This window comes from Engraulis encrasicolus, chromosome 17, assembly GCF_034702125.1.
Source record: "Engraulis encrasicolus isolate BLACKSEA-1 chromosome 17, IST_EnEncr_1.0, whole genome shotgun sequence".
Classification (NCBI taxonomy): Eukaryota; Metazoa; Chordata; class Actinopteri; order Clupeiformes; family Engraulidae; genus Engraulis; species Engraulis encrasicolus.
In genome coordinates this window covers 3,796,892-3,818,246 of record NC_085873.1, presented here as the reverse complement: position 1 = coordinate 3,818,246, position 21,355 = coordinate 3,796,892, and the positions used below count along the sequence as shown (strand labels likewise).

General features: G+C 41.8%; 2 protein-coding genes across 2 annotated transcripts in view; one reads left to right on the top strand and one right to left on the bottom strand.

Moving 5' to 3' along the window:
• Positions 1 to 21,290, bottom strand: part of LOC134467718 (poly(ADP-ribose) glycohydrolase-like) — a 121,768-nt gene extending 100,478 nt beyond the window's left edge. The window contains exons 1-3 of the mRNA XM_063221579.1: positions 20,147 to 21,290; positions 19,912 to 20,045; positions 19,106 to 19,709 (exon numbers count right to left, since the gene is read on the bottom strand). Coding sequence (XP_063077649.1) covers positions 19,106 to 19,709; positions 19,912 to 20,045; positions 20,147 to 20,253 — 845 coding nt within the window. The 5' untranslated portion in view covers positions 20,254 to 21,290. The remainder of the gene's footprint in view (positions 1 to 19,105; positions 19,710 to 19,911; positions 20,046 to 20,146) is intronic.
• On the top strand, positions 5,473 to 11,888 carry LOC134467119 (uncharacterized). Its single transcript, XM_063221040.1, has 5 exons — positions 5,473 to 5,671; positions 6,537 to 7,555; positions 7,862 to 7,928; positions 9,144 to 9,303; positions 11,735 to 11,888. The coding sequence occupies exons 1-5, from the start codon at positions 5,473 to 5,475 to the stop codon at positions 11,886 to 11,888; spliced, it is 1,599 nt and encodes a 532-aa protein (XP_063077110.1).
• Positions 21,291 to 21,355: the final 65 nt, after the last annotated feature.

The window sequence follows — 21,355 nt, the reverse complement described above, 5'->3', positions numbered from 1 at the left end:
AAGACTTCTTGGTCAGTGTTCAGTCAGTCACTGTCATCAAAGGAACAACAGACTGCTGCGTTGTATTTGCCAATAGTCCTACTATGCGCTACTGCACACGTTTTGCACACATTTTGATACTTTGAATACAAATGCATTGTCATATCTTCACATTTTGGACAGGAACATACAAGTTTAGCCAGATTCTGTCACAGGTAAATGTCACAGGCAATAAAAGAGCATCATTGCGATCACCGAGACAGCCTCAGCTTTGTGTAGGTGGACACTCTCTTTTAACCTGAGATCACACATTGCAGATCAAACATATGGAATGTACAGTGTCCTCCATGGCAGCAAGAAACTTCACAATGACGGAACCTACTCACCGCAGATTAGAAACAATACAGAGTAAAAGTTCTTTACACACATTTTCACGTCTCCTGACAGAGGTCACGAGTACCCTGAACGACACGAGTTACGAGAGCTTGACTAGTTCTAGCCTGCTCTGTCTCTTTGTTCTCTTGACTACGGTCGACTACTGGCAACACATTTCAGTGGAGTCAGACTCTGACTTGCCCCTGGCAAAGTGCTTCGATCTCCCGCCTAAGGTGGACGACTTTTTATCCCAACTCCCTGCCACCACAGAGAATCTCATACAGCAGGAACTGACCACCACCCTAGTGGCTGATGTGGCTTCCCCAGCTCGAGCAGCTGTCTCGGAGCCCCTTGGCAATCACCGCAGGCCATTGCGCTTGGCACAAAAGCACTTGGCACAAAAGCGCACCCCGTCACCATTCATGGCCCGCTTGTAGAGTCCAAAAGTCCTGTATAATACACCACGAGCGCCTTCGTCTGATGCCTCCCTTTTTCCCCTCCTGCAAGGAGGCGAGATTTCTCAGGGTTTGTCCAACCTTAACCCACGGGGCTCAGGGGCCTCAGCTGAGAGCGTAGGGGCTTCGGCCCCTCCTGCTACTTTCCTCTCTCCTGCAGGTTCGAGTCTGGCACCGGACCAGGAGGACATCCCCCAGCCCAGGGGCTACCTGCCCCTATGAGTCTGGCAAGGGAACATTTGAACCTAACCGGTTTTCTGGATAACGTTATCAGGGCAATTCAAGGGGCCAGGGCCCAATCTACTGGGACACTGTATAACCTGAAGTGGTCTGTCTTTGAACGCTACTGTGACCAGCGCGAAAAGACAACTTCTCAGTGTTCAGTACAGATGGTGTTGTCCTTTCTACAAGACTTATTGGGGGGGGACAATGCTTTACCATTTAAGTCTACTTTGCAGCGATTTCATTGTGCCATGTAGGATTCAATTCCAACACTCTGAGTACCCATCCACTAGATACTTACGCACCATGCTACGTCACCTGGGATATCTCTCTAGTACTGGAGGCTATGTGTGGGGCCCCTTTCGAGCCCCTCCAAGAGGGGTCTCTCCAAACTGCTTTTGCACACCACCTTTCAGATCCGTGGAAGAGAAGGGACAACACAACTTGTGCCCTGTGCACGCTTTACGCATGTACATGAACAGGACTCACTCTTTTAGTAACACTGAGCAGCTGTTTGTGTGCTTCATCAAGCTCTCTACAGGGCTCACAGTTTTAAAATGGAGGTCTCCAAATGGTTGGTTCAAACCATTGCCCTGGCATATGAGTCCAAGGGTCGCCAACCCTTGGCTCAGATTAGGGCTCACTTTACCAGTGCGGTCTCTACATCTTGTCCTCTCTTCAAGGGTGCAGCAGTTTCAGACGTGTGCAGAGCGGCTGGTTGGGCCACCTTTGTCCGGTTCTACCGTCTCTTGGAGTTCTGCCTAGTTTGGACCAGCAATCGGGAGTGATTGTAACTCTCCCATAGATATGTGAACGATTCGACTGAAAGAGAACATTAGGACATGAATATGTCCCCGGTTCTCTGAAGGAGATGATTTTGAGGGTTTTGAGAAAGTGGACATCCCGCCCACGACGCAGTTGATTGGACCTTTGGCGTGATTGCAAAGGTCTTCAGCTAATCGTACAGCTGAGAGTGTGCTCCCATAGAGATGGCTCACTCATCTCCTTCAAAGAACCGGGGACATATTCATGTTCCAATATTTAGTTTTTAAGATAATACTATCTTCTTTCTCTCTCTTTTTCTTTCCAAATGTTATTGCATGACAATTGTGTATGATAATGTGCTTTACGGAGGCTATTGCTATTGTATGCCAGTTTACGAGGAAATCACATTATAAAAACGCATAATTATAGTAATTTTTATCTTTTTGCCATGACATTTTGCCTTTGTGTAAGTGTAGGAATACATCTTAAATGCAAATATGTGAGCATTGCACGTTTATTTCCATGGAGAAGTGATACTTTCTAACGTATTCTGCCCCAAATCAAGAATTTCGGCGGCCATTTTGTTTTTTGCCCATTTCATGGTCAAAAACTCAAAATTCAGCTTGGGAACCAGGCTAGCTGAATTCAGGGTACTCTAATTGTCTTAGAAAACTAGGTTCCCAACTTTTACTAAAAAATGCTTCTAACACCCTTATAAAGGGCCTTTTTCTGGAAATGCTTCTAGTCTAGGAGAAGTCCCTCGAAGCGACTCAGCAGAGCAAGACAAGACGAGCAAACATTTCAAGGCGAGCGTGCCTCACGTAAGTGCACCAATTTTGAATTTAGTTCAAGAAATATATTCCCATACATTGTTTTTTCGGTAATCTAATTGCTTTTACTGTTGCTAGAGTTTGAAATATATGATAAGTTGGCCTAACTTTATTGGTGGATAGCGGAGAAAAGGTTCACAATGGCATAGCAATGTTTACTTGCAAGTTTTGCAACACCGAGTTGAGCACTACACTGGCCTTTGTAAGGCATGCAAAGTTGCACAAAAATGCCCCTAACCAGGCTTTCGCGTGCGGCGTTGTTGATTGCCCACGATCCTTCAGAAATTTTAGTGCTTTTAAGTGTCACATATACCGCGATCATAAGGCTTATCAGAGGGCGCGCACTTCGCCGTTTCAAGAGTCTGCTTCGATCATTTGTAACCTCGAGTCGTGTGATTACAAGTGCCAGGACCTTAAAGGTCTTACTGTCCATTTAAAGCAACATTTAGAGGAAGGTAGGACAGTTGCTTGTCCTTTCAAAGACTGTAGCAAAACATTCTCTGTAAAATCCACGTTTACTTCTCATATGTCGAGAATACACAGGCATAGCTCAGTTTGTCATTTGGTGAGCAGGACCGTGCCAGCTTCTGAGTGCAACACAATAGATGAAACAGTCCATGCCCAGGCTTCAAGTCAGTCTTTTCAGATAGGCAGTGAGTCTGAAGCAGGCATATCTGACGAAGTCAACTCATGTGGTGTTCAGGAAAGAGTAGATGAGACTCTTTTTAGGAAAAATCTGACACTTTTTTACTTAAAACTACAAGCAAAGATGTTATTGCCTGCTTCAGTAGTTCAGACGATTTTTGAAGAATTCGAAGACATCCATGACCTTGGTCAGTGTCATATGTTTGAGAAATTGAGTGAGAAATTGAAGTCACTTGGCATTTCTGATGACAATGTAAGCAGAGTCATTAAAGAACTTGAAAAAGAAAGTCTGTTTAAGGACTGTACCAGTCTTCTGAGAACAGATCAGCGCCGTAAGACTGTCTTTAAGAACAGTTTCAATTATGTTGCACCATTGCCAGTATTTCTAGGTTTGAATGAATCTGGAAAAGAGTCGTTTGCACAGTATGTTCCGATTCAAGAAACACTACGTGTCTTATTGCATAATGAGTCGTTTCGGAAACAGTATGAAGATGTGCAGTGTCAGGGGGCAAACAGTGATGTCATGCAGGACATCTGGGATGGAGAAGTTATGTTGAAAAACACGTTCTTCCCATCTGAAAGTCCTCCTTTAGCTTTGATTCTCTATGAAGACGCCCTGGAAGTGACTAATCCGTTGGGTGCAGGGAGAAAAAAACATAAAGTGCTTGCTGTATACCTTACCCTTGGTAATATATCACCATGGTACAGATCTAATATTGATCACATGCAACTTGTGTTGTTGTGCAAAGAGCAAGACTTTAAAACATTTGGACATGACTTGGTCTTTGGTCCACTGATTAGGGACCTGAAAGATATGGAGGATAACGGTATTATTTTGGAGGATGGTACTGTTTTTAGAGGAGGTCTCTGTGCAATTGCTGGAGATAACCTTGGCTCTCACAACATTGGCGGATTTGTGGAAAACTTTAGTAGAAGTGAATTTTTTTGTAGGTTCTGTGACATTAGCAGGGCTGCATTTCAGTCCAATGCGTTGTTAACTGGTGTCACAAGAACAAGGGAATCTTACCAAGAAACTGTACAGAGTTTGCAAAGGCAGAGAGAGACATCTGTCAAGAGCAGTGAAAGGGGAATAAAATGTGACTCAATTTTCAACCAGCTTCGTTGCTTTCATGTGTGTCAGCCTGGTTTGCCCCCCTGCCTTGGCCACGACCTCTTTGAGGGTGTTGTTTCCTTTGACTTGGCCTTGTCAATCAATCGCTTGGTTCAGGAAAAACATTTCACACACCTTGACTTAAACGCGTCGATCCGACAGTTTAAATTCCTGGGCAATGATGCTCTTGATAAGCCACCTGAAATTCATCCAGGCAGTGAAAAGCTGTCTGGACATGCTGTTCAAAACTGGTGCCTCTTGAGAGTGATACCACTGCTAATTGGGGACAAAATTCAAAATCCGGCAGAGACTGAAGTCTGGCAGCTAGTTTTACTACTTCGACAAATTGTTGACTATATTTGTGCTCCTTGTATAACTGCTGACCAAGTTGCCTATCTGCGTGTTCTAATTGATGAATATCTCTCTTTCAGGGCAGAGGCCTTCCCAGGAATCCCGCTCAGACCGAAGCACCATTATCTGTGCCATTACCCGGAGCTCATCTTGAAGTTTGGGCCTCTTATTCGACTTTGGACATTGAGGTTTGAAAGCAAACACACTTACTTTAAGCAGTGTGCAAGAAAGTTGCACAATTTTAAAAACTTGTGCTCAACTTTAGCAGAGAGGCATCAACTTCTGCAGGCCTATTTGAATGCAGGCAGCATGTTTCCTCCTCTGATTAACATTCACAGAGGAGCTGAATTTCACTGCGATGACTACAACGCAGACATTCAAAATGCAGTGTCTGAATTAACTTTTTCTCCCCGCAACACCATTGTCACCAATGATGTGACTGTAAAAGGAACACAGTATAGAAAGGGTCTGTATGTAGTGCTGGGAACAGACGAGGATGTGTTGCTTGTTGGGGAAATCAAACTTGCTCTGATTCGTGCATCTGAAGTGTATCTTGTTCTCAGGAGACGTCAGGCAGTTCTGCATATGGGTGTCTACTTATTGGACGATTTAGAGCAGCGCTCTCAATTTGTTTGTGTTAGGCATGAAGAACTCCTTGATTATTACCCCCTCCCAGAGTACAAAGTTAATGGTGTGTCAAAACTAATCTTGCACCACTCTTTCCCTTCTTCATAGAGCCATGAGTCAGGAGGTAAAGGACGCGATCCTGAAGGTACTGCCATCTTTGGCAGCGGAGACACTGGCCTTACTCCTCGATAAACTGGACAGCATTGGCGTCGAAGTAACAAGTGATCTTCAGTATGTCAAGGAGGAGGACCTGACTGAACACCTCCGACCAATTGACTGCCGGAAACTGTTAGGCGCTTGGAGGACTGACGGTACTTATTTATCTGTTCCATTTGTATGTTTAGGGACTAGGGAGCCATGTGTATAGTTCTTCTTGGATTTGTGGGTTGCATATATTAGGCTCAAATACATTTTTGGGGCTCAGAGGTGGCGCAACGGAATCTAATGCCCATAAATGAATTTGTAATTGGGTGTTGATATACTGCAGTGAATATGCTTCTTGAATAGTCCACTAAACAAAGAAAAATCCATGCAATTGTGGCACTTGCTGTCATTGTGCCGCCCTGACGTGTGCTACTGCTAAAGCGTCACTGATCCAGTAACAATTTACTGTTGAGGGCAATATTGACACCAGGTTCTTTGATTAGTTGTTAACTGGGGTGGCACATGTCCTACCAGGGATTTTGACCCATTTCTCCATTGCAAATCGTTTAGCTGGTCCAATTTGCATGGATGTTGAGGATGGACATTCATTTTCATTTTCAGTATTGAGGCCTGTATCACTCCATGAGCATGGTTTATTATCCTTGAAGAACGTTTGAACTATTTTGGATGACAGTTTTGGGTTGTTATCTTATTGAAATATCCAGTGAAGGTCCTAGCTTAATTTATGGTCATATTTTTTGCATGGTCACCTTCGACATTCTATTCTAATCATGATGCCGTTCACCCAAACAAGACTTCCTGTCCCTGAGGCTGTCACAGAAGCTGTTCATAGTGGTCATTGTCACTGAGAAATCAAGAGAGATGTCTAATTTCAGAAGGGGGGCTAACATCGTCCTCAACTGTATGTCTCAGCAATGTATTATATGTAAATAATGTGTCATGGTAATGCTGTGAAATGGTTTTATTGATTTGTGGTTAGTAATTTGGCCATGTATGCGTATTTTCTTTCAGGGCAGCAAAGATCTGCTTCCTCTACCGACTGTTCAGGCCCAGCAACTCCATGTCGGTCAACTTCACCAGTCACAGAAACCAGCTCATCATCTTATTCCACCTCTCCAAGCCCCCCGAGCACCAACAGCAGCTCCAGCACTGTGGACCTCGACTCCTGGCCAGAAAATTTTCAAATTCCCTGGACCCAAATGCCAAATGACCTAAAGATTGCTGTGCTGAGGGAGAAACGACCTGTTCCCCGAGACCGACGAGAAATGATTCGACTTATCGTAGATCAAATGAGAGCTGTAGAGGCAAACCCCACTAGAGCAGACTGCATTTGCATCGCAAAAAAAATTATACAAAAACACCCCAAAAGCTTTGCTGATGTCCTGCAAGATGGCTCAAAAATTGGAAGTGGCTACTCGTCACTGGTGAACCAGCTAAAAACGCGAGTCGAACACCTCAACCGGGACAGCATGAAGTCTCCCCGCAGGGCTGGAAAACAACCAACAACTTCGACCTCAAGCTCTACAACAAAAAGACCTTCAGACCAGTATGGATGCGTACAGTGGCAGCCTGCATGTCCTACTGGACAGTCTGAAGAAAGCCTGAGGGAGAAGCAAAAAGAATTGCTGGAGCTACATTCAAGAGAGGGTCCCATGGGAGCTGAAAGAGGAGTCGTACAACAGCTGATGAAAGAGACGTACTACCTCCAGCGGCAGGCAATTAATGCTCACCCACCACCAACAATTGCTCAGCTCAAGGGGGATTGGCCGTACCTCTTTGTACAAAAGCAACTGTACCTTCACTTCAATGAATTGACCGACATACCAATCCTGGAAAAATTGGAGGCAGCAATACAAGAAAAAGGGAAAATGATCCTTCAGTTTTTCCGTCAGAAGCCATCCAATTCAGATGTGAGACAGGTTCTGTCAAGATTTGATGGCAGTGGATCGACTGGGCTGGCGCCATGTGTTGTCCTGTGCTTGCTGGCACACTTCAAGGAGGAAAGAGAGGCACTGCTGCTGCAAGTCGAGGTAAGTTTTTTTTTCCTACATGTTGATCTTTGTGTCTGGTTTCTATGTGTTTCAATCAACAGGGAAATGTAAAAAGAAGGTTAAAACACTTAAATTCTAATGTTATTTGTGGAAATAAAGAAATGGGCCACATTTATACTGTAGTGTCATATGAGTAAGGACCCATACGAATTCCACATAAAATGTGTTTGCCCTGCACTTGAGGAAAATGAGGAATGGGCGCATATGTGCCATAAAGGGTTTGTTTTTTCAGAGTGGGAAATCACCTGTTTAATGTTTTTTTTTCTTGTTATTCTTTTGTTTAAGGGAGCTTCTGCACCTGCTGATGTGGAGAGATTGGCCTTACCAGACACACCCAGATTGATTACTCAGGGTAAGTGCACCGCATTTTTGCTGTATTGATATTAGTGGGGGAAAAACTAATTGCGTTTTAGGGGAAGTTAGTTTCTTACAGGGTTTTCACACCTTGTTCCTTTCAGCCATTTAAGTGAACTCAGGCCTGTGACTCAGCATTTTCTGTGTATATGTGAACGCTCCAAAGTGTACCCAGACCCCTCGGAAGTGAACCGTTCTGAGACCTTTATTGACGTGGTCTCAGTACGGTTCACTTACGAGTCCTGACAAGTTACACTTGTGACTAGCTGTAATTGCTTGAGGAGAGCTCTAGAGGTACCAGGCGTGATCAAAAGAGGACTAACACACCATAAAAGCCTAACGGGACCAGTAAGGACAGCCAGTTCTTTTCATAATACAGTCCTTTTGCTGTCTGTTCACTTTTTGGTCTACTAAAGAGGACTGAGTTCGGTTCACTTAAAGGGGACCCAGGTGCGAAAACCCTTATGTTAGTTACTTGCCGTACTACTCTGTGTAATTTGTTAATAATCTGCCCCACCCCCATAACCACGTCTCTGTGTGTTTGTCCGCCCAATTAATTTGTTCATAGCTGTCCCTCATGGCACGGTGGTTACCCAATTTTGTTTGTTAACTGATATGGAGATAGCCTGGTTCTTACCAGACTGTGTGTGTGCTCTAGAGACCCCTGGTGGTGCTCAACACACATGGTGGTCTGGGAGCATGTAGCAGGATTCCATTTCTCAACTCAAACAATAGAGTATTTATTGCTTCAATATCAGTGGCAGCTCGCATTGAGGAGTCACAGGATATATTGTAGACTATATTGACCCTTAAGAGATCAACAGAAAACGTTTTTGAAGGAATGTGCTGACACTGAAGCAATGAATGCTCCGATTGTTTTTGTGACAGGAGAAATGGAATCCTGCTACATGCTCCCAGACCTAGTAGTGGAGCTCACTAAGCTGCACGGAACTAGAGGTTGGGCAATAGCCAGGCAAATAAGAGGATAGAAACACTCATAAACTTTACTTAAAATCAGGCATCACTTGTGTCACCTGGGGTCAGAGTGCCATATCTTATTGTGGTTGTTTATTATCAAAAAAGGGGCTGGTTTAAAAAAGAACAGACTTTGAACAGTTATTCATATTTGTAGTATTGATACGAGTTTTGTGTGGTTGAACAAGTATTCTTCTTATTAAACGTGTGAACATTATCGGCTGTGGATTTATTTCAGGAGAGGCAATGGACACATGGATGCTGAGTGTGGAGAGGCAGGTGCTTATACCCCCTCGGCCAAACTTCACTGCAGGCCTTGCAGCGTTATTTGCTTCTTTCTACAACTTCAACCTGGAATACCAGGAAAAGGCAGCGTGCACCTTGGAGTTCATTCAGAGGTAAAATAAGCATTTGTGCCTGATGGCACAGCCTCCCTGCAACACTGTGTTTAAGGTGCACTCTAATATTGTTTAGCAGTTTACTTTAATAAAATCATGCTGCCCATTCACAAAGTTTACCTTTTTCACAAATACTTACCATCACCATCAAATTCTCAGTTTTCATTATGACTGGTAAAATTGCATTTTTGTATACATGAAAAGGTGGATTTTCTCCAGGTCTGCCATTTCTGTATTTCCAGAAATATTTTTAGCAAGATTTTTTTAGCGGTTTCAGCCTTCTGGCCTTCATCAGGGCGTGGTTAAAAAGAACCAAACCAAAATTAACCACGCCCTGATGAAGGCCAGAAGGCTGAAACCGGTCAGTGTTTTTACCATGTTTACCCTGACGTAAAATAAAGGGTTTTTAAATACTTCAACTACCTTGACTCAAAGGAGAGTGCTTTGGATATAGCTCAAAAACCTTTTTTTTTATTTAGGTGCACAATGTGACTGACTTTTCGGCGCACCTGCACCTTCCTCAGAGTCAGAGTGTTTTTTTTGTTTTGTTTCTTTTTTACTCTGAGGGAGGCACGCGTGCGCTGAAACCTCAGTCACTTTGTGCACCTAAAAAACCTCTAAAAAATTGCTGAGTGCTCCGGTCATCCCTGGGTCTAGTCACTGTGAATTAGCCCAGTTTGTCTTAATACTGCTGTCCTCGACTGTGAGCACCACCAAGGCTGCAGCGCAGACATCCCCTCTTCGACTTAGAGGTAAGTATTTGTGAAAAAGTTAACATTTGTGAATGGGCAGCATGGATTCTGGAAATTAACTTCTAATAGTATTACATGATCCACCTTTAAGCCAATGAGATATCCCCTATAATGATTTATTTATGCAGGTATTGTCCACAGACCATTTCTGTTCTCATTTTTTCTGGTTGATGTTTTGATCACATTTACGTTTTCGCAAAAAAGCGTTGTTGTAAGAGCGCTTCCTGGACTCAAGAAAGGTGGTCTTTGGATGGGCAAATGTAGAAGTTGAAAAAGGAAAAGTACCAAGGCACTCTCATCTATCAAAAATATAAAGCCTTTATTACATGGCTTTATTACAGTAAACCTTTAAAAAGTCCAACATGTTTTGGCCTTCCGGCCTTCCTCAGGGAGTCAAACAGTTCTCGAACAGAAGGAAGAGGCTTTTAAAAAATAGGTTAACCAATCAGATACCTCCACATCACAGGTAAGGTGAGCTGCTCAGGTAACAGGTGTCATATATAAAATCTCCAGCAGGTGTCCTCCTTTCTAATCCCAATGGGAATTAAAATCACATTGGCTATTTCTGAGCATCCCGTATTTAATGGTACACTTTGCAAGATTTTTAGTTGTTTATTTCCAGAATTCATGCTACCCATTCACTAATGTTACCTTATTCATGAATACTTACCACCACCATCAAATTCTAAGTACCGTATTCATTATGACTGGAAAAATGCACTTTTCATACATGAAAAGGGGGATCTTCTCCATGGTCCGCCATTTTGAAATTCCAGAAATAGCCATTTTTAGCTGCAAAAATGACTGTACTTGGGCCATTACTAGAAAATATTAGTTTATTACTTAGTAAACTTTCATGAAAAGATAAAATTTGGCAATGGGCAAGAAAAAAGAAGATTAGAAAGGGATTAGAAAGGAGGACACCTGCTGGAGATTTTATATATGACACCTGTTACCTGAGCAGCTCACCTTACCTGTGATGTGGAGGTATCTGGTTGGTTAACCTATTTTTTAAAAGCCTCTTCCTTCTGTTCGAGAACTGTTTGACTCCCTGAGGAAGGCCGGAGGGCCAAAACATGTTGGAGTTTTTAAAGGTTTACTGTAACCAAGCCATGCAATAAAGGCTTTTTATTTTTGACAGATGAGGGTGCCTTGGTATTTTTCGTTTTTCAACTTCCACATTTACATTTTATCAGTGCCCCATCCTTGGAACAACCACAAAGCACTCTCTTATCATCCCACTTTGGCTGGAATGTATGTAGTGTATCTGAGCAACTCAAAGTTTACATTGATGTGCTGCTGTCATGGATAAAAACACTATCTGACTTAGTTAAGTGGGGTGATAGACACAGATTTGTGGTTCCTCCAAAAATGGGACACTGACATGCAAATGTGACTGAAACATCAACCAGAAAGAATGACAACAGAAAATGGTCTGTGAACAACACCTACATAACTAATATCTTACAGGGGATTATTTGGTAGTTGCCTCTAATTTTGGAATGCAATCAGTGTTGCTTCCTAACTGGACCTGCTGAGTTCACAGGGTGCACTGTGCCGATTTGATGGTCTTTTGTATTGTTTTTATAGTAGGCTACCACTGCTTGGATGAATCCAAAAGAAATGTTTAATTGGTTAATGTCTAAAATTGCTTGCTTTGTGTTTATTCCATTTTGAAGGTGCTTTGTGGGGATTAATCCTTCACACGGGTCCAAGGCAGTTGGGAAGCTGTCCAACAAAAAAACAGGCAAGATGGTTAAGAAACATACCATTAATGTTCATGTCTGCACCCTCCTGCGCAAACTGATGGATTTTGATTGGGTCTGTGTGTGAGGACTTTTTGTTACTTGCAGGCGGACACACACACACACACACACACACACACACACACACACACACACACACACACACACACACACACACACAGTTCTTTGTGAACTGCATACAATGTGTGTGTAGGAGGACATTTTGTTACATTTTGTCACACTCCTGTTTGTGACAAATGCATGGGAATCCTTTGTTATTACATTATTACATTACACTTTACTTAGCTGACGCTTTCATTTTATTCAAAGCGACTTACAGTTATTATTTGTCAGGGTATTGGTTACAGTCCCTGGAGCAATGTGGGGTTAGGTGCCTTGCTCAAGGGCACTTCAGCCATGGATGCAGGTGTAGGGAGAGGTCAGGTGGGATTCGAACCTGTAACCACCAGATTGAAAGACCAACTCTCTAACCACTCGGCCACGGCTTGTTCATGTTCATATTCGCGTTCTTTGGACAGAAGCTGTACAAAAGCATTCCATTAATGTTTATGTACCCTGCAAGTTCACAGTTGAAAGGAATAGGCCACCGTACTTCCATAATGTCATGTTTTTGTTTTCTGAGTTGAAATGAGCTGATCTGTACCTCTCTGAACTTTGTGCTTTCTCCTAGTTAGTTGGATGCGCTGTTGGCATGTAGCTAGGCTCAGTATGGCCACTGGTATTTTTTTCAGTTAGATGTCACCAAACTCCACAAAAATACCAGCTGCCATGCTGAGCCTACCTGCATGTTAACAGTGCGTCTGACTGGCTGAGGGTATGCAGAAAGTTCAGAAAGGTGCAGATCAGCTCATTTTGATTCAATGAGTACATTTCACTTCGCTCACACGCTCACACTTTTTTTTGAACTGCATACAATATGTGTGTAAGAGGACATATTGTTACTTGCGTGCAAACAGACACTCACTCTTGTTATGTGAACTACATAAGTACAAGGCTTTGTTCATGATATTCTCATTCTTTAGACAGGAGCTGTGCAAAAGCACTCCATTAATGTTTTTGTGTATGTACCCTGCAATTTCACAGCTTAAAGGAACAGTCTGCCCTTTTTTGATTTTCATATATTTGCATTATTTCCAAGCATTATTCATGAATGTGCATATCATTTTCATCTATGTGTGTGTATTGCCTCATCAGTATAACCAAATTAATCATAGCAATGCAAGTCTATGGTACAAAATAGAACACTTTAAAATGTACTTATCCACTTAAAAATCAATGTAAAATTAACCACAGTGTTAAACTGCAATTTGATTAGCATCAAGCCACAAGTGATCACTGGATGCAAAGTTACCAGTTACTTCCAGTGATTATGCTAAGCTAAGCTATTAATGTTGATCCAATAAATCTAAGTATGGAGAACATTAAGAAGAAAAATTATATGCACATTTATGAATAATGCTGGGAAATACTGCAAATATGTGGATATGAACAGGCCACCGTACTTCCATAATGTCATGTTTTGTTTTCTGAGTTGAAATGAGCTGATCTGTACCTTTCTGAACGTTGTGCTTTCTCCTAGTTAGTTGGATGCACTGTTGGCATGTAGCTAGGCTCAGTATGGCCACTGGTATTTTTTTCAGTTAGATGTCACCAAACTCCACAAAAATACCAGCTGCCATGCTGAGCCTACCTGCATGTTAACAGTGCGTCTGACTGGCTGAGGGTATGCAGAAAGTTCAGAAAGGTGCAGATCAGCTCATTTTGATTCAATGAGTACATTTCACTTCGCTCACACGCTCACACTTTTTTTTGAACTGCATACAATGTGTGTAAGAGGACATATTGTTACTTGCGTGCAAACAGACACTCACTCTTGTTATGTGAACTACATAAGTACAAGGCTTTGTTCATGATATTCTCATTCTTTAGACAGGAGCTGTGCAAAAGCACTCCATTAATGTTTTTGTGTATGTACCCTGCAATTTCACAGCTTAAAGGAACAGTCTGCCCTTTTTTGATTTTCATATATTTGCATTATTTCCAAGTATTATTCATGAATGTGCATATCATTTCCATCTATGTGTGTGTATTGCCCCATTTAACAGTATAACCAAATTAATCATAGTAATGCAAGTCTATGGTACAAAATAGAACACCTTCAAATGTACTTATCCACTTAAAAATCAATGTAAAATTAACCACAGTGTTAAACTGCAATTTGATTGCATCCAGTGATCACTTGTGGCTTGATGCTAAAGTTACCAGTTACTTCCAGTGATTATGCTAAGCTAAGCTATTAATGTTGATCCAATAAATCTAAGTATGGAGAACATTAAGAAGAAAAATTATATGCACATTTATGAATAATGCTGGGAAATACTGCAAATATGTGGATATGAACAGGCCACCGTACTTCCATAATGACATGTTTTTTGTTTTGTGAGTTGGAATGAGCTGATCTGTACCTCTCTGAACTTTGTGCTTTCTCCTAGTTAGTTGAATGCGCTGTTGGCATGTAGTGAAGTATTCAATAAAAATGTATGTTGACTTGAAACAGAGTTACATTGCATTATTTCTTACTAAAGTGTAAATATACATTGATGTCTTGTAAATTAAATACAGCAGGTTGCTGATCCATTTTGAAGTAATTTCTTGTAATTCCTAACCACTAAACATTACTGTAAATCTACAGAGTTTTACTGGCAGCTGAGCTGCCAGTAAAAACTTGTAAATGGTTGTAATTACAGCTTTTTACTGTTAACTTGAAACCGGATCTTGCTGTGTTATTACTAAATAAGCTGTAAATATACAGTGATGGCTTGTAAATTAAATACAGCAAATGCTGGTCCATTTTGAAGTAATTTCTTGTAATTCCTAACCACCGAATATTACTGTAAATCTACAGATTTTTACTGGCAGCTGAGTTGCCAGTGAAAACCTGTAAATTAATGTAATTACAGATTTTTACTGTTAGCTTGAAACCGAGTTTTGCTGTATTATTACTAAATAAGCTGTAAATATACAGTGATGGCTTGTAAAATAAATACAGCAATTTTCTGTTAAATTTTGGAGTAATCTCTTGTAATTTTTAGCGACAGAAAATTACTGTAAATTTACAAGTTTTTACTGGCAGCTCAGCTGCCAGTAAAATGCTGTAAATTTCACGGAAATTTTTTTACAGTGTAGAACGCGGCGACTCCCTCTATCTACGTCGGATTCTAAATGTTTGTTTAAAAGAAGCCGCCGTTATTTTTGACAAAGTTTTCTGAAAATGTTGTTTATGCAATAATTCGGTATTTTGACATATATCACATCTAAATTTATGTATTGAGGTTCTTAAAATGAGATTTAGTGGTGTTTGACCTGCAAGTTACACTTTAACACCAGAGGGTTGCAGGTGTGAATCCCACCTATATCTCTACCTACAACTACAAACAAGGCTGAAGTGCCCTTGAGCAAGTCACCCAACCCCACATTGCTGCAGAGAGTGTAACCAATACCTGCAAAATAACTGTAAGTCGCCTTGTGTAAAACCGTCAGCTAAATGTACTGCAATGTGATGTAATGTACTGAACAGAATAAAATAGGCCAGAACAGAACAGAACAGAACGGCATTTGTTGTCACAGTACACGTGTACTAATTGGGAATCTTAAGAAAGTACTGAAATTGAAGTGAAATGAAGCATTACACTCAAAATATGAAATACCAGTGTAAACACACATATTGAGGCTGCAAATCCTGTAGCACACATACAGTATGCTTCTAACAGTGAGCTGGAATTCAAGACATTGTTTAAGAACTGTAAAATACCACTTCCGGAACTATACTAGGGATGGAACAGGAAGAGAGATTCTGAGAATTTCCTGTTTTAGTCTCCAGATAGTTCAGCAGAAACTTTCAATGAAGAAGAAACAAAAAAAAAACAAAAAAAACAATTCATTGATATTTAAATGCTCTGATATCACGTTTTCTTCATCAGCAATATACAGGGACATGGTGACAAGGCACCTAACCCTGCTTGCTCCACTACAGTCCACTTTAAGTCACTGTAAATAACCACAACAAGTTTCATTGGATAAAAGTGGCAGCTAAGTGTAATCTAATGTGCTGCAATGTAATGTTAAGGCATGGAAATACAACTCCTATACAATATGTCTTGGCAGCATTCACTGGGATGGTATTCCAAGAACATGATATCCTTAGCTAAGTGGACCTACAGCAAGTGGTAAACTTGTTCATAGGTAGTCTACAGGCATCTGTTTCTGTTTCCGGGCTATATTAGTTGATTATTAACAAATGTATCTCCCAATTAACTTAACCTGGCGACTTTATTCTTCTTTAAAGGATCTTATGTCACTTGGGGGTCACTTATGAAAGGCTCGTGTGTCATTGTGGTCACAATGTCCACCCATACGCTGCTATGCTGATTGAATCACTTAATCTGATCAGAGGAGAGCCCTAAAAAAAAACACTCGGCAAGATGAGTATTACAACATGCTGTTGGAGCATTCACAAGTGTTTAAGACTTTGTTTTGTTTGTTTCGACTAACTAATGCCATTATTTCAATTCTGTCAATTATCAACACAGAGAGATATGTTTGTTGACAGTAGGAACATGTGACCGTGCTTCATCAGTGTCAGTCTATTTTCAGATGTGTGATGAGAAAAAAATCTAATTCTTAAAAAATGCTTTCAAAATGACAGACATGGAGACGATCCCCCTTTTCATGTATGAAAAGTGCAATGTTCCCAGTCACAATGAATACTTGGCGGTGGTAAGCACAGTGCAACTTTAAAGCTAACCTATTGTCAACAATGACATTCAATTCACACACAATGAAACTGGAAGCCACATACACACACATCACATAGTGAAACTGAAACGGCTGACAACAGAAATAGCATCAACAGCATAAGATCCCCATACACATACAGTCAGTGTTTCCCTTGCAAGTAGCATTGTGCGGTGCTGTAGGCGAATACGCCAGGCCATTGCAAATTAAATGTGTACACCTCATTGACATGTACAGGCATGTGTGGCTGTTGATCAAATAGTGGTGCTTGGTTTTCATTCTGTGGTGCCACGCCACACAATAGCCACTGCATGGGAAACACTTACATTAGCACAAGTTTACTCACCATAAAGCCTTCTTGATGGTGTACACCCACCCCCTGCTACCAGCCTGTGACGGCTCTGTACCATACGGCCATAGCCGGTACGCACAGGCAGACAGACCCGCAACCGAAAAGCCAACCAGTACCCTCATATTCTGTGGAACACACCACAGCACCACTCAGAAGTATTTCAATGTGTGCGTTACAATAAAGTTTCCCAGCTGTCAGCCTAGCCACAACAACTTTTGGGGGACCGTTTTTCATTCACCTTTCTAATTGCAAATGAGGAAAAGACTTTACAATTGAGCTTTTGCAAGATATTGAAATATAATGCTGTTGTCATCATGACATTACTTCCTGGTACGAGGCCACAAGCACAAGTGGAGGAAGTAAGGTTGCATATTGGAACATACCCAATGTTTCAAAGTTGTGCCAAGCAGGCAGATAAGACAACAGAGAGTCTCAAACTACTCACGGCATACGTATCGACAAAATTAATTATAGTTTAGCCTTTTCCTGAAATGTCTGGTGCATGAAACACAATATAAAACAAAAATATATTAAAAATCTAAAACCTTTAAAAGCACCAGTAGACAAAATCTGCACCAGTTAAGAGAATGCAAACATACACATGGGTACGTACTACTCATTCAACACCACTTGAGACTAGCCTACTGTGTCTACTTCTATGAATAATGTAGTAGGCTACTGTCAATCTTCTGACATGGCAATCTAAAAACACCATCCAAGTCAGTAGACCTGCACTTGGTTCACACGAGCACAGACCTTCAGAAGCCACCAAAAGAAATCCTTGAGGGAAGACATGGAAGTGTTCACAAGTCTTTCAGCTGCAGACTTGATGGTAATTAATTTACTTTTATCTAGACCTAATAGTACCGATTACAATATACACCCTGTCTGAAGACTAGCCTGCAAGTGAGACCAGAATATCTTCGAGAGGTTTTACTTTCGTTTTCACCAATCTGACGACATAAAATGCAACCCATCGCACCTGATTTCGTTTCAACCATTTTAAAGTGGTGATCATTCCTGAAACCGATCGAACATCCGTAATTGGTGACTCTCTGTGCAATTCCACTGTGGCAGAAATCGAAATAGTAGTAGTTGCCGATTAAACTCTCAGACAACCGCTTCGATGTGGCATATTCCGACCTCACATGTCAAAGCATGACATTATTTTGCTCTTATCGCTACGACCACATGAGGTCGCTGTAGCTGCGCTTTCATTTTTCAACAACATACCCAAATGCTGGCAACAGTTATGATTGGAAGTTGGAAGAGGGGATACTCCCTCTTCCTCCCAAAAAGACAACCTAGTGGAAAAGCAAGCCCAGCGTCCTTCCCTCTATAATGAAACTTCCTATGAATTGTACATTATATGAGGATTTTTCTTCTTTAAAAAGCTACAAGGGATAAGATTTCTCTTCCCTTCTGCATAATCGCAATCAAGGACAGATTACTACATGGGCCTACCGGACCCAGGCCCAGGGGCCCAAGAGTCAAGGGGGCCCTGAAGCCAAAGCCTCCGCGCTACAATTTCAACATCACTTTTAAAACCTTATGCATCCCAATATCATATTGCATTGTGTAATAGGTCTTTCATATGCCCCCATCATCATAGCTTTTCTAATTCCTCTCTGTTATGTGAAAGGGCCCCCACTATGAAATAGCATTGTGTGTAATGTCAAACCCCTGAACCCCCAACAACAAAAGGATCTCTAACTTCTACGCTTCCGAACTCCGAAACTTTTCTGAACCAACGAGGAAACATAATTTGTCCCTGCTCGCAACCCATAGATATGAAAAGGGGGGGGGGGAGACAATGTATGGTATCTCTGATTGTGGTATATCTCTGAAGAGATTCAAGTAGTCTACATAAATGTAAAATGTTAAGTCTACACAAATACTTGAAATAGATGTTGATACTACTAATGCTGTACTAAAAAGGGACATATTTATGAATTCATTTTGATGAAGAGACCACCCCTATTAGGGGCTGCCTAAGCAAGGCATCTAACCCCACATTGCTCCAGGGGACTATAATCATTTCCCTTTATATTGCTGTAAGTCGCTTAGAATGAAAGTGTGAACTAAGTGTAATGTAATGCAATGTAATGTAATGAGATTGCTGTAGAAAAGCCATGTACCTTGAGGAACCAGCTGCTGATGGTCCAGGCTTGGGGTAGTAGTCTGTGATCCGGCCTCCCGCCTTCTTCCTCTTTTCTTCTTTCTTCTTAGATTTCCTGCTCTGCAACTCCTTCAGAGGGTCTTTCACTGCCCTCTGGCCTGGGCCTGATGCAAGAGCCTCATCGTCAGCAGCAACAGCAGCAGCAGCAGCAGCAACAGCAGCAGCAGCAGCAGCAACAACAGTAGCATCAGCAGCAGCATCCTCAGTGTGCGGACCAGGTGACTGGACCTCAACGTCATCAGCCTCTTCGCTTTCCTCTACATGTCCGACTACAGGGCTGTCTGAGAACAAATCGTCAATGCCCATCGCCTCCGTCTCGGATTGAGCGTCCATGTTGTCGGCGTCGGTGTCCGCTGGCTGCTCCATGGGCTCTGGAGAGGAAGATGAGTTGCGTCTTTTCACCACCAGCCACTGGTCCAGAAGGTTGGGTCGCTGGTGCTGAAAGCGCTTCCCTCTGCGGGCAACTTGGTTCCGCGCTGTGGGTCCGTGGAATCGCTCCGGTCCGCTGGTGGTGAATGGGTCCATGCGCGTTCCCCCTGTAGGAAGAACTTTGTCGGCTCCAACTGGAATGGTGATAGAAACATGTGACAGGAAAATATTTAAAACACATGAGTCATGAGTACTCGTAATGGGCGTGGAACGCACGCAATGAAAGACAACAAATGAATCATTAGCCTAGACTCACTGGGGTGTCTAACGCAGTTAAATGGAATCAAGGAATGAGAACAGTTAAAGGAAATTAGATAAATTGATGAATGTTCTTGCCTCTGTCTTGGTTGCTCTCTCGCAATGTGTTGAGTGGCTGCGAATAGAATGGTGCTTTGTTGACACTTTCAGGTGAGGTAGTCGCGAGTCTCACTTTCTTTCTTGCCGGTTCGATATCGTCCGGCGTAGTCATACTTCACACAACAGCAAAGTAATCAGGAGAAAATCAAGAGGTTGAAGTCCAGGTAGATATAAACGGTTACAGAGATATCCCAAGCACATGCAATATACTCACAATGTGAGATTCGCACAGACCAGAGAAGCTGTCAAACAGTGGTAAGGAGTTGAGTAAAGATGCAGGTGAAGTTTTTTCAACAGTCGGGCGGACAAACCAGACGCCATAAAAGCAACATTAACACTTCCCAAGTCCACGCAATTTTCGGCAGTACGGTTGTGTAAGATAAAATTAGAGTATGTGTACTATGTTCTGAATAATCTAGGCAAGCTACCAGTCATGCTAGCTAGTTAGCCGACGTTGGAATATGACTCCTGACATTTTGCCTGTGCAGTTTCATGCAGGCTTTTATGTTATCTATAACCCACCCAGTAAATATACTCTATGTGTATCAATAGTGACCGTTTATTTACAAATTCCTTTCAGTCCAGTTTGCCAAAATCTGCTTGTGATAATTTCATATAATACACAAAGCTTTTGAAAAGGCTTTTGTTGCACTGTGACCCCTGCGATGAATTCAACATCCGGGTCACTGATGGTTTTCTTTTTCTATCGGTGTCAAAATACAAGTCTCGTATACAACAGAAGATAAAAGTTTCCAAACTTATGAGCGATAGATTGCACTACCCATGTGCGCCTGAGGCCATTCGATAATTAGTAGCAGACATACCAGCGTAGGCTATATGTTGCAAACTATCTAGATAAAAAAGGTAGATGTCGGATTTTATGTAATCACAATTCTATCATTTCATAAATAAAGTTCTTGTGGCATTCGCTGCGCACAGAGATGGATGAGACCATCGCTCTGGAGTTAATCAAAAAGCAGTCTAAAACTCCAATCAAATATGCATAGCAGGCCTATGGCAGTAAACCCCATGAAAAAGTTGTTGTTTTTTTCTACTCATGAGTGTTTGTGTCCAGCCTTCATTAACACAAGGAAGGTTCTCACTCAGGTTGAGATGGCTCAATCTTTTCCAACTGGGCCATTGGAATGGTGAGCTCTTTAGCCTGCCCCCAAACGTCAACTGTTAAATAAAAAGCAAGTGCACTTTCTAGTGAATAAGAACATTCCTTACACACCCACAGCTTTTTTTTATTGACATTGCAGACACACCCTACCCAGAGACTGGATAATACTCCTAGAATCTCTGCCCTACCTATTTATATACTGTAAAAACCCTAGCGTAAAATTTTTTGGGCAACTGACTGCACTACAAAGGAAATTGTATATTGCATCTCAAATAAAAAGGAAACACAGATAAGACATTT

Coding starts and splice junctions, on each gene's coding strand:
- LOC134467119 (XM_063221040.1), top strand. CDS start 5,473: ATGAGTCAGGAGGTAAAGGACGCGATCCTGAAGGTACTGCCATCTTTG. Junction 7,556..7,861: donor CACTGCTGCTGCAAGTCGAG/GTAAGTTTTTTT, acceptor CTTTTGTTTAAG/GGAGCTTCTGCACCTGCTGA. Junction 7,929..9,143: donor ACCCAGATTGATTACTCAGG/GTAAGTGCACCG, acceptor GATTTATTTCAG/GAGAGGCAATGGACACATGG.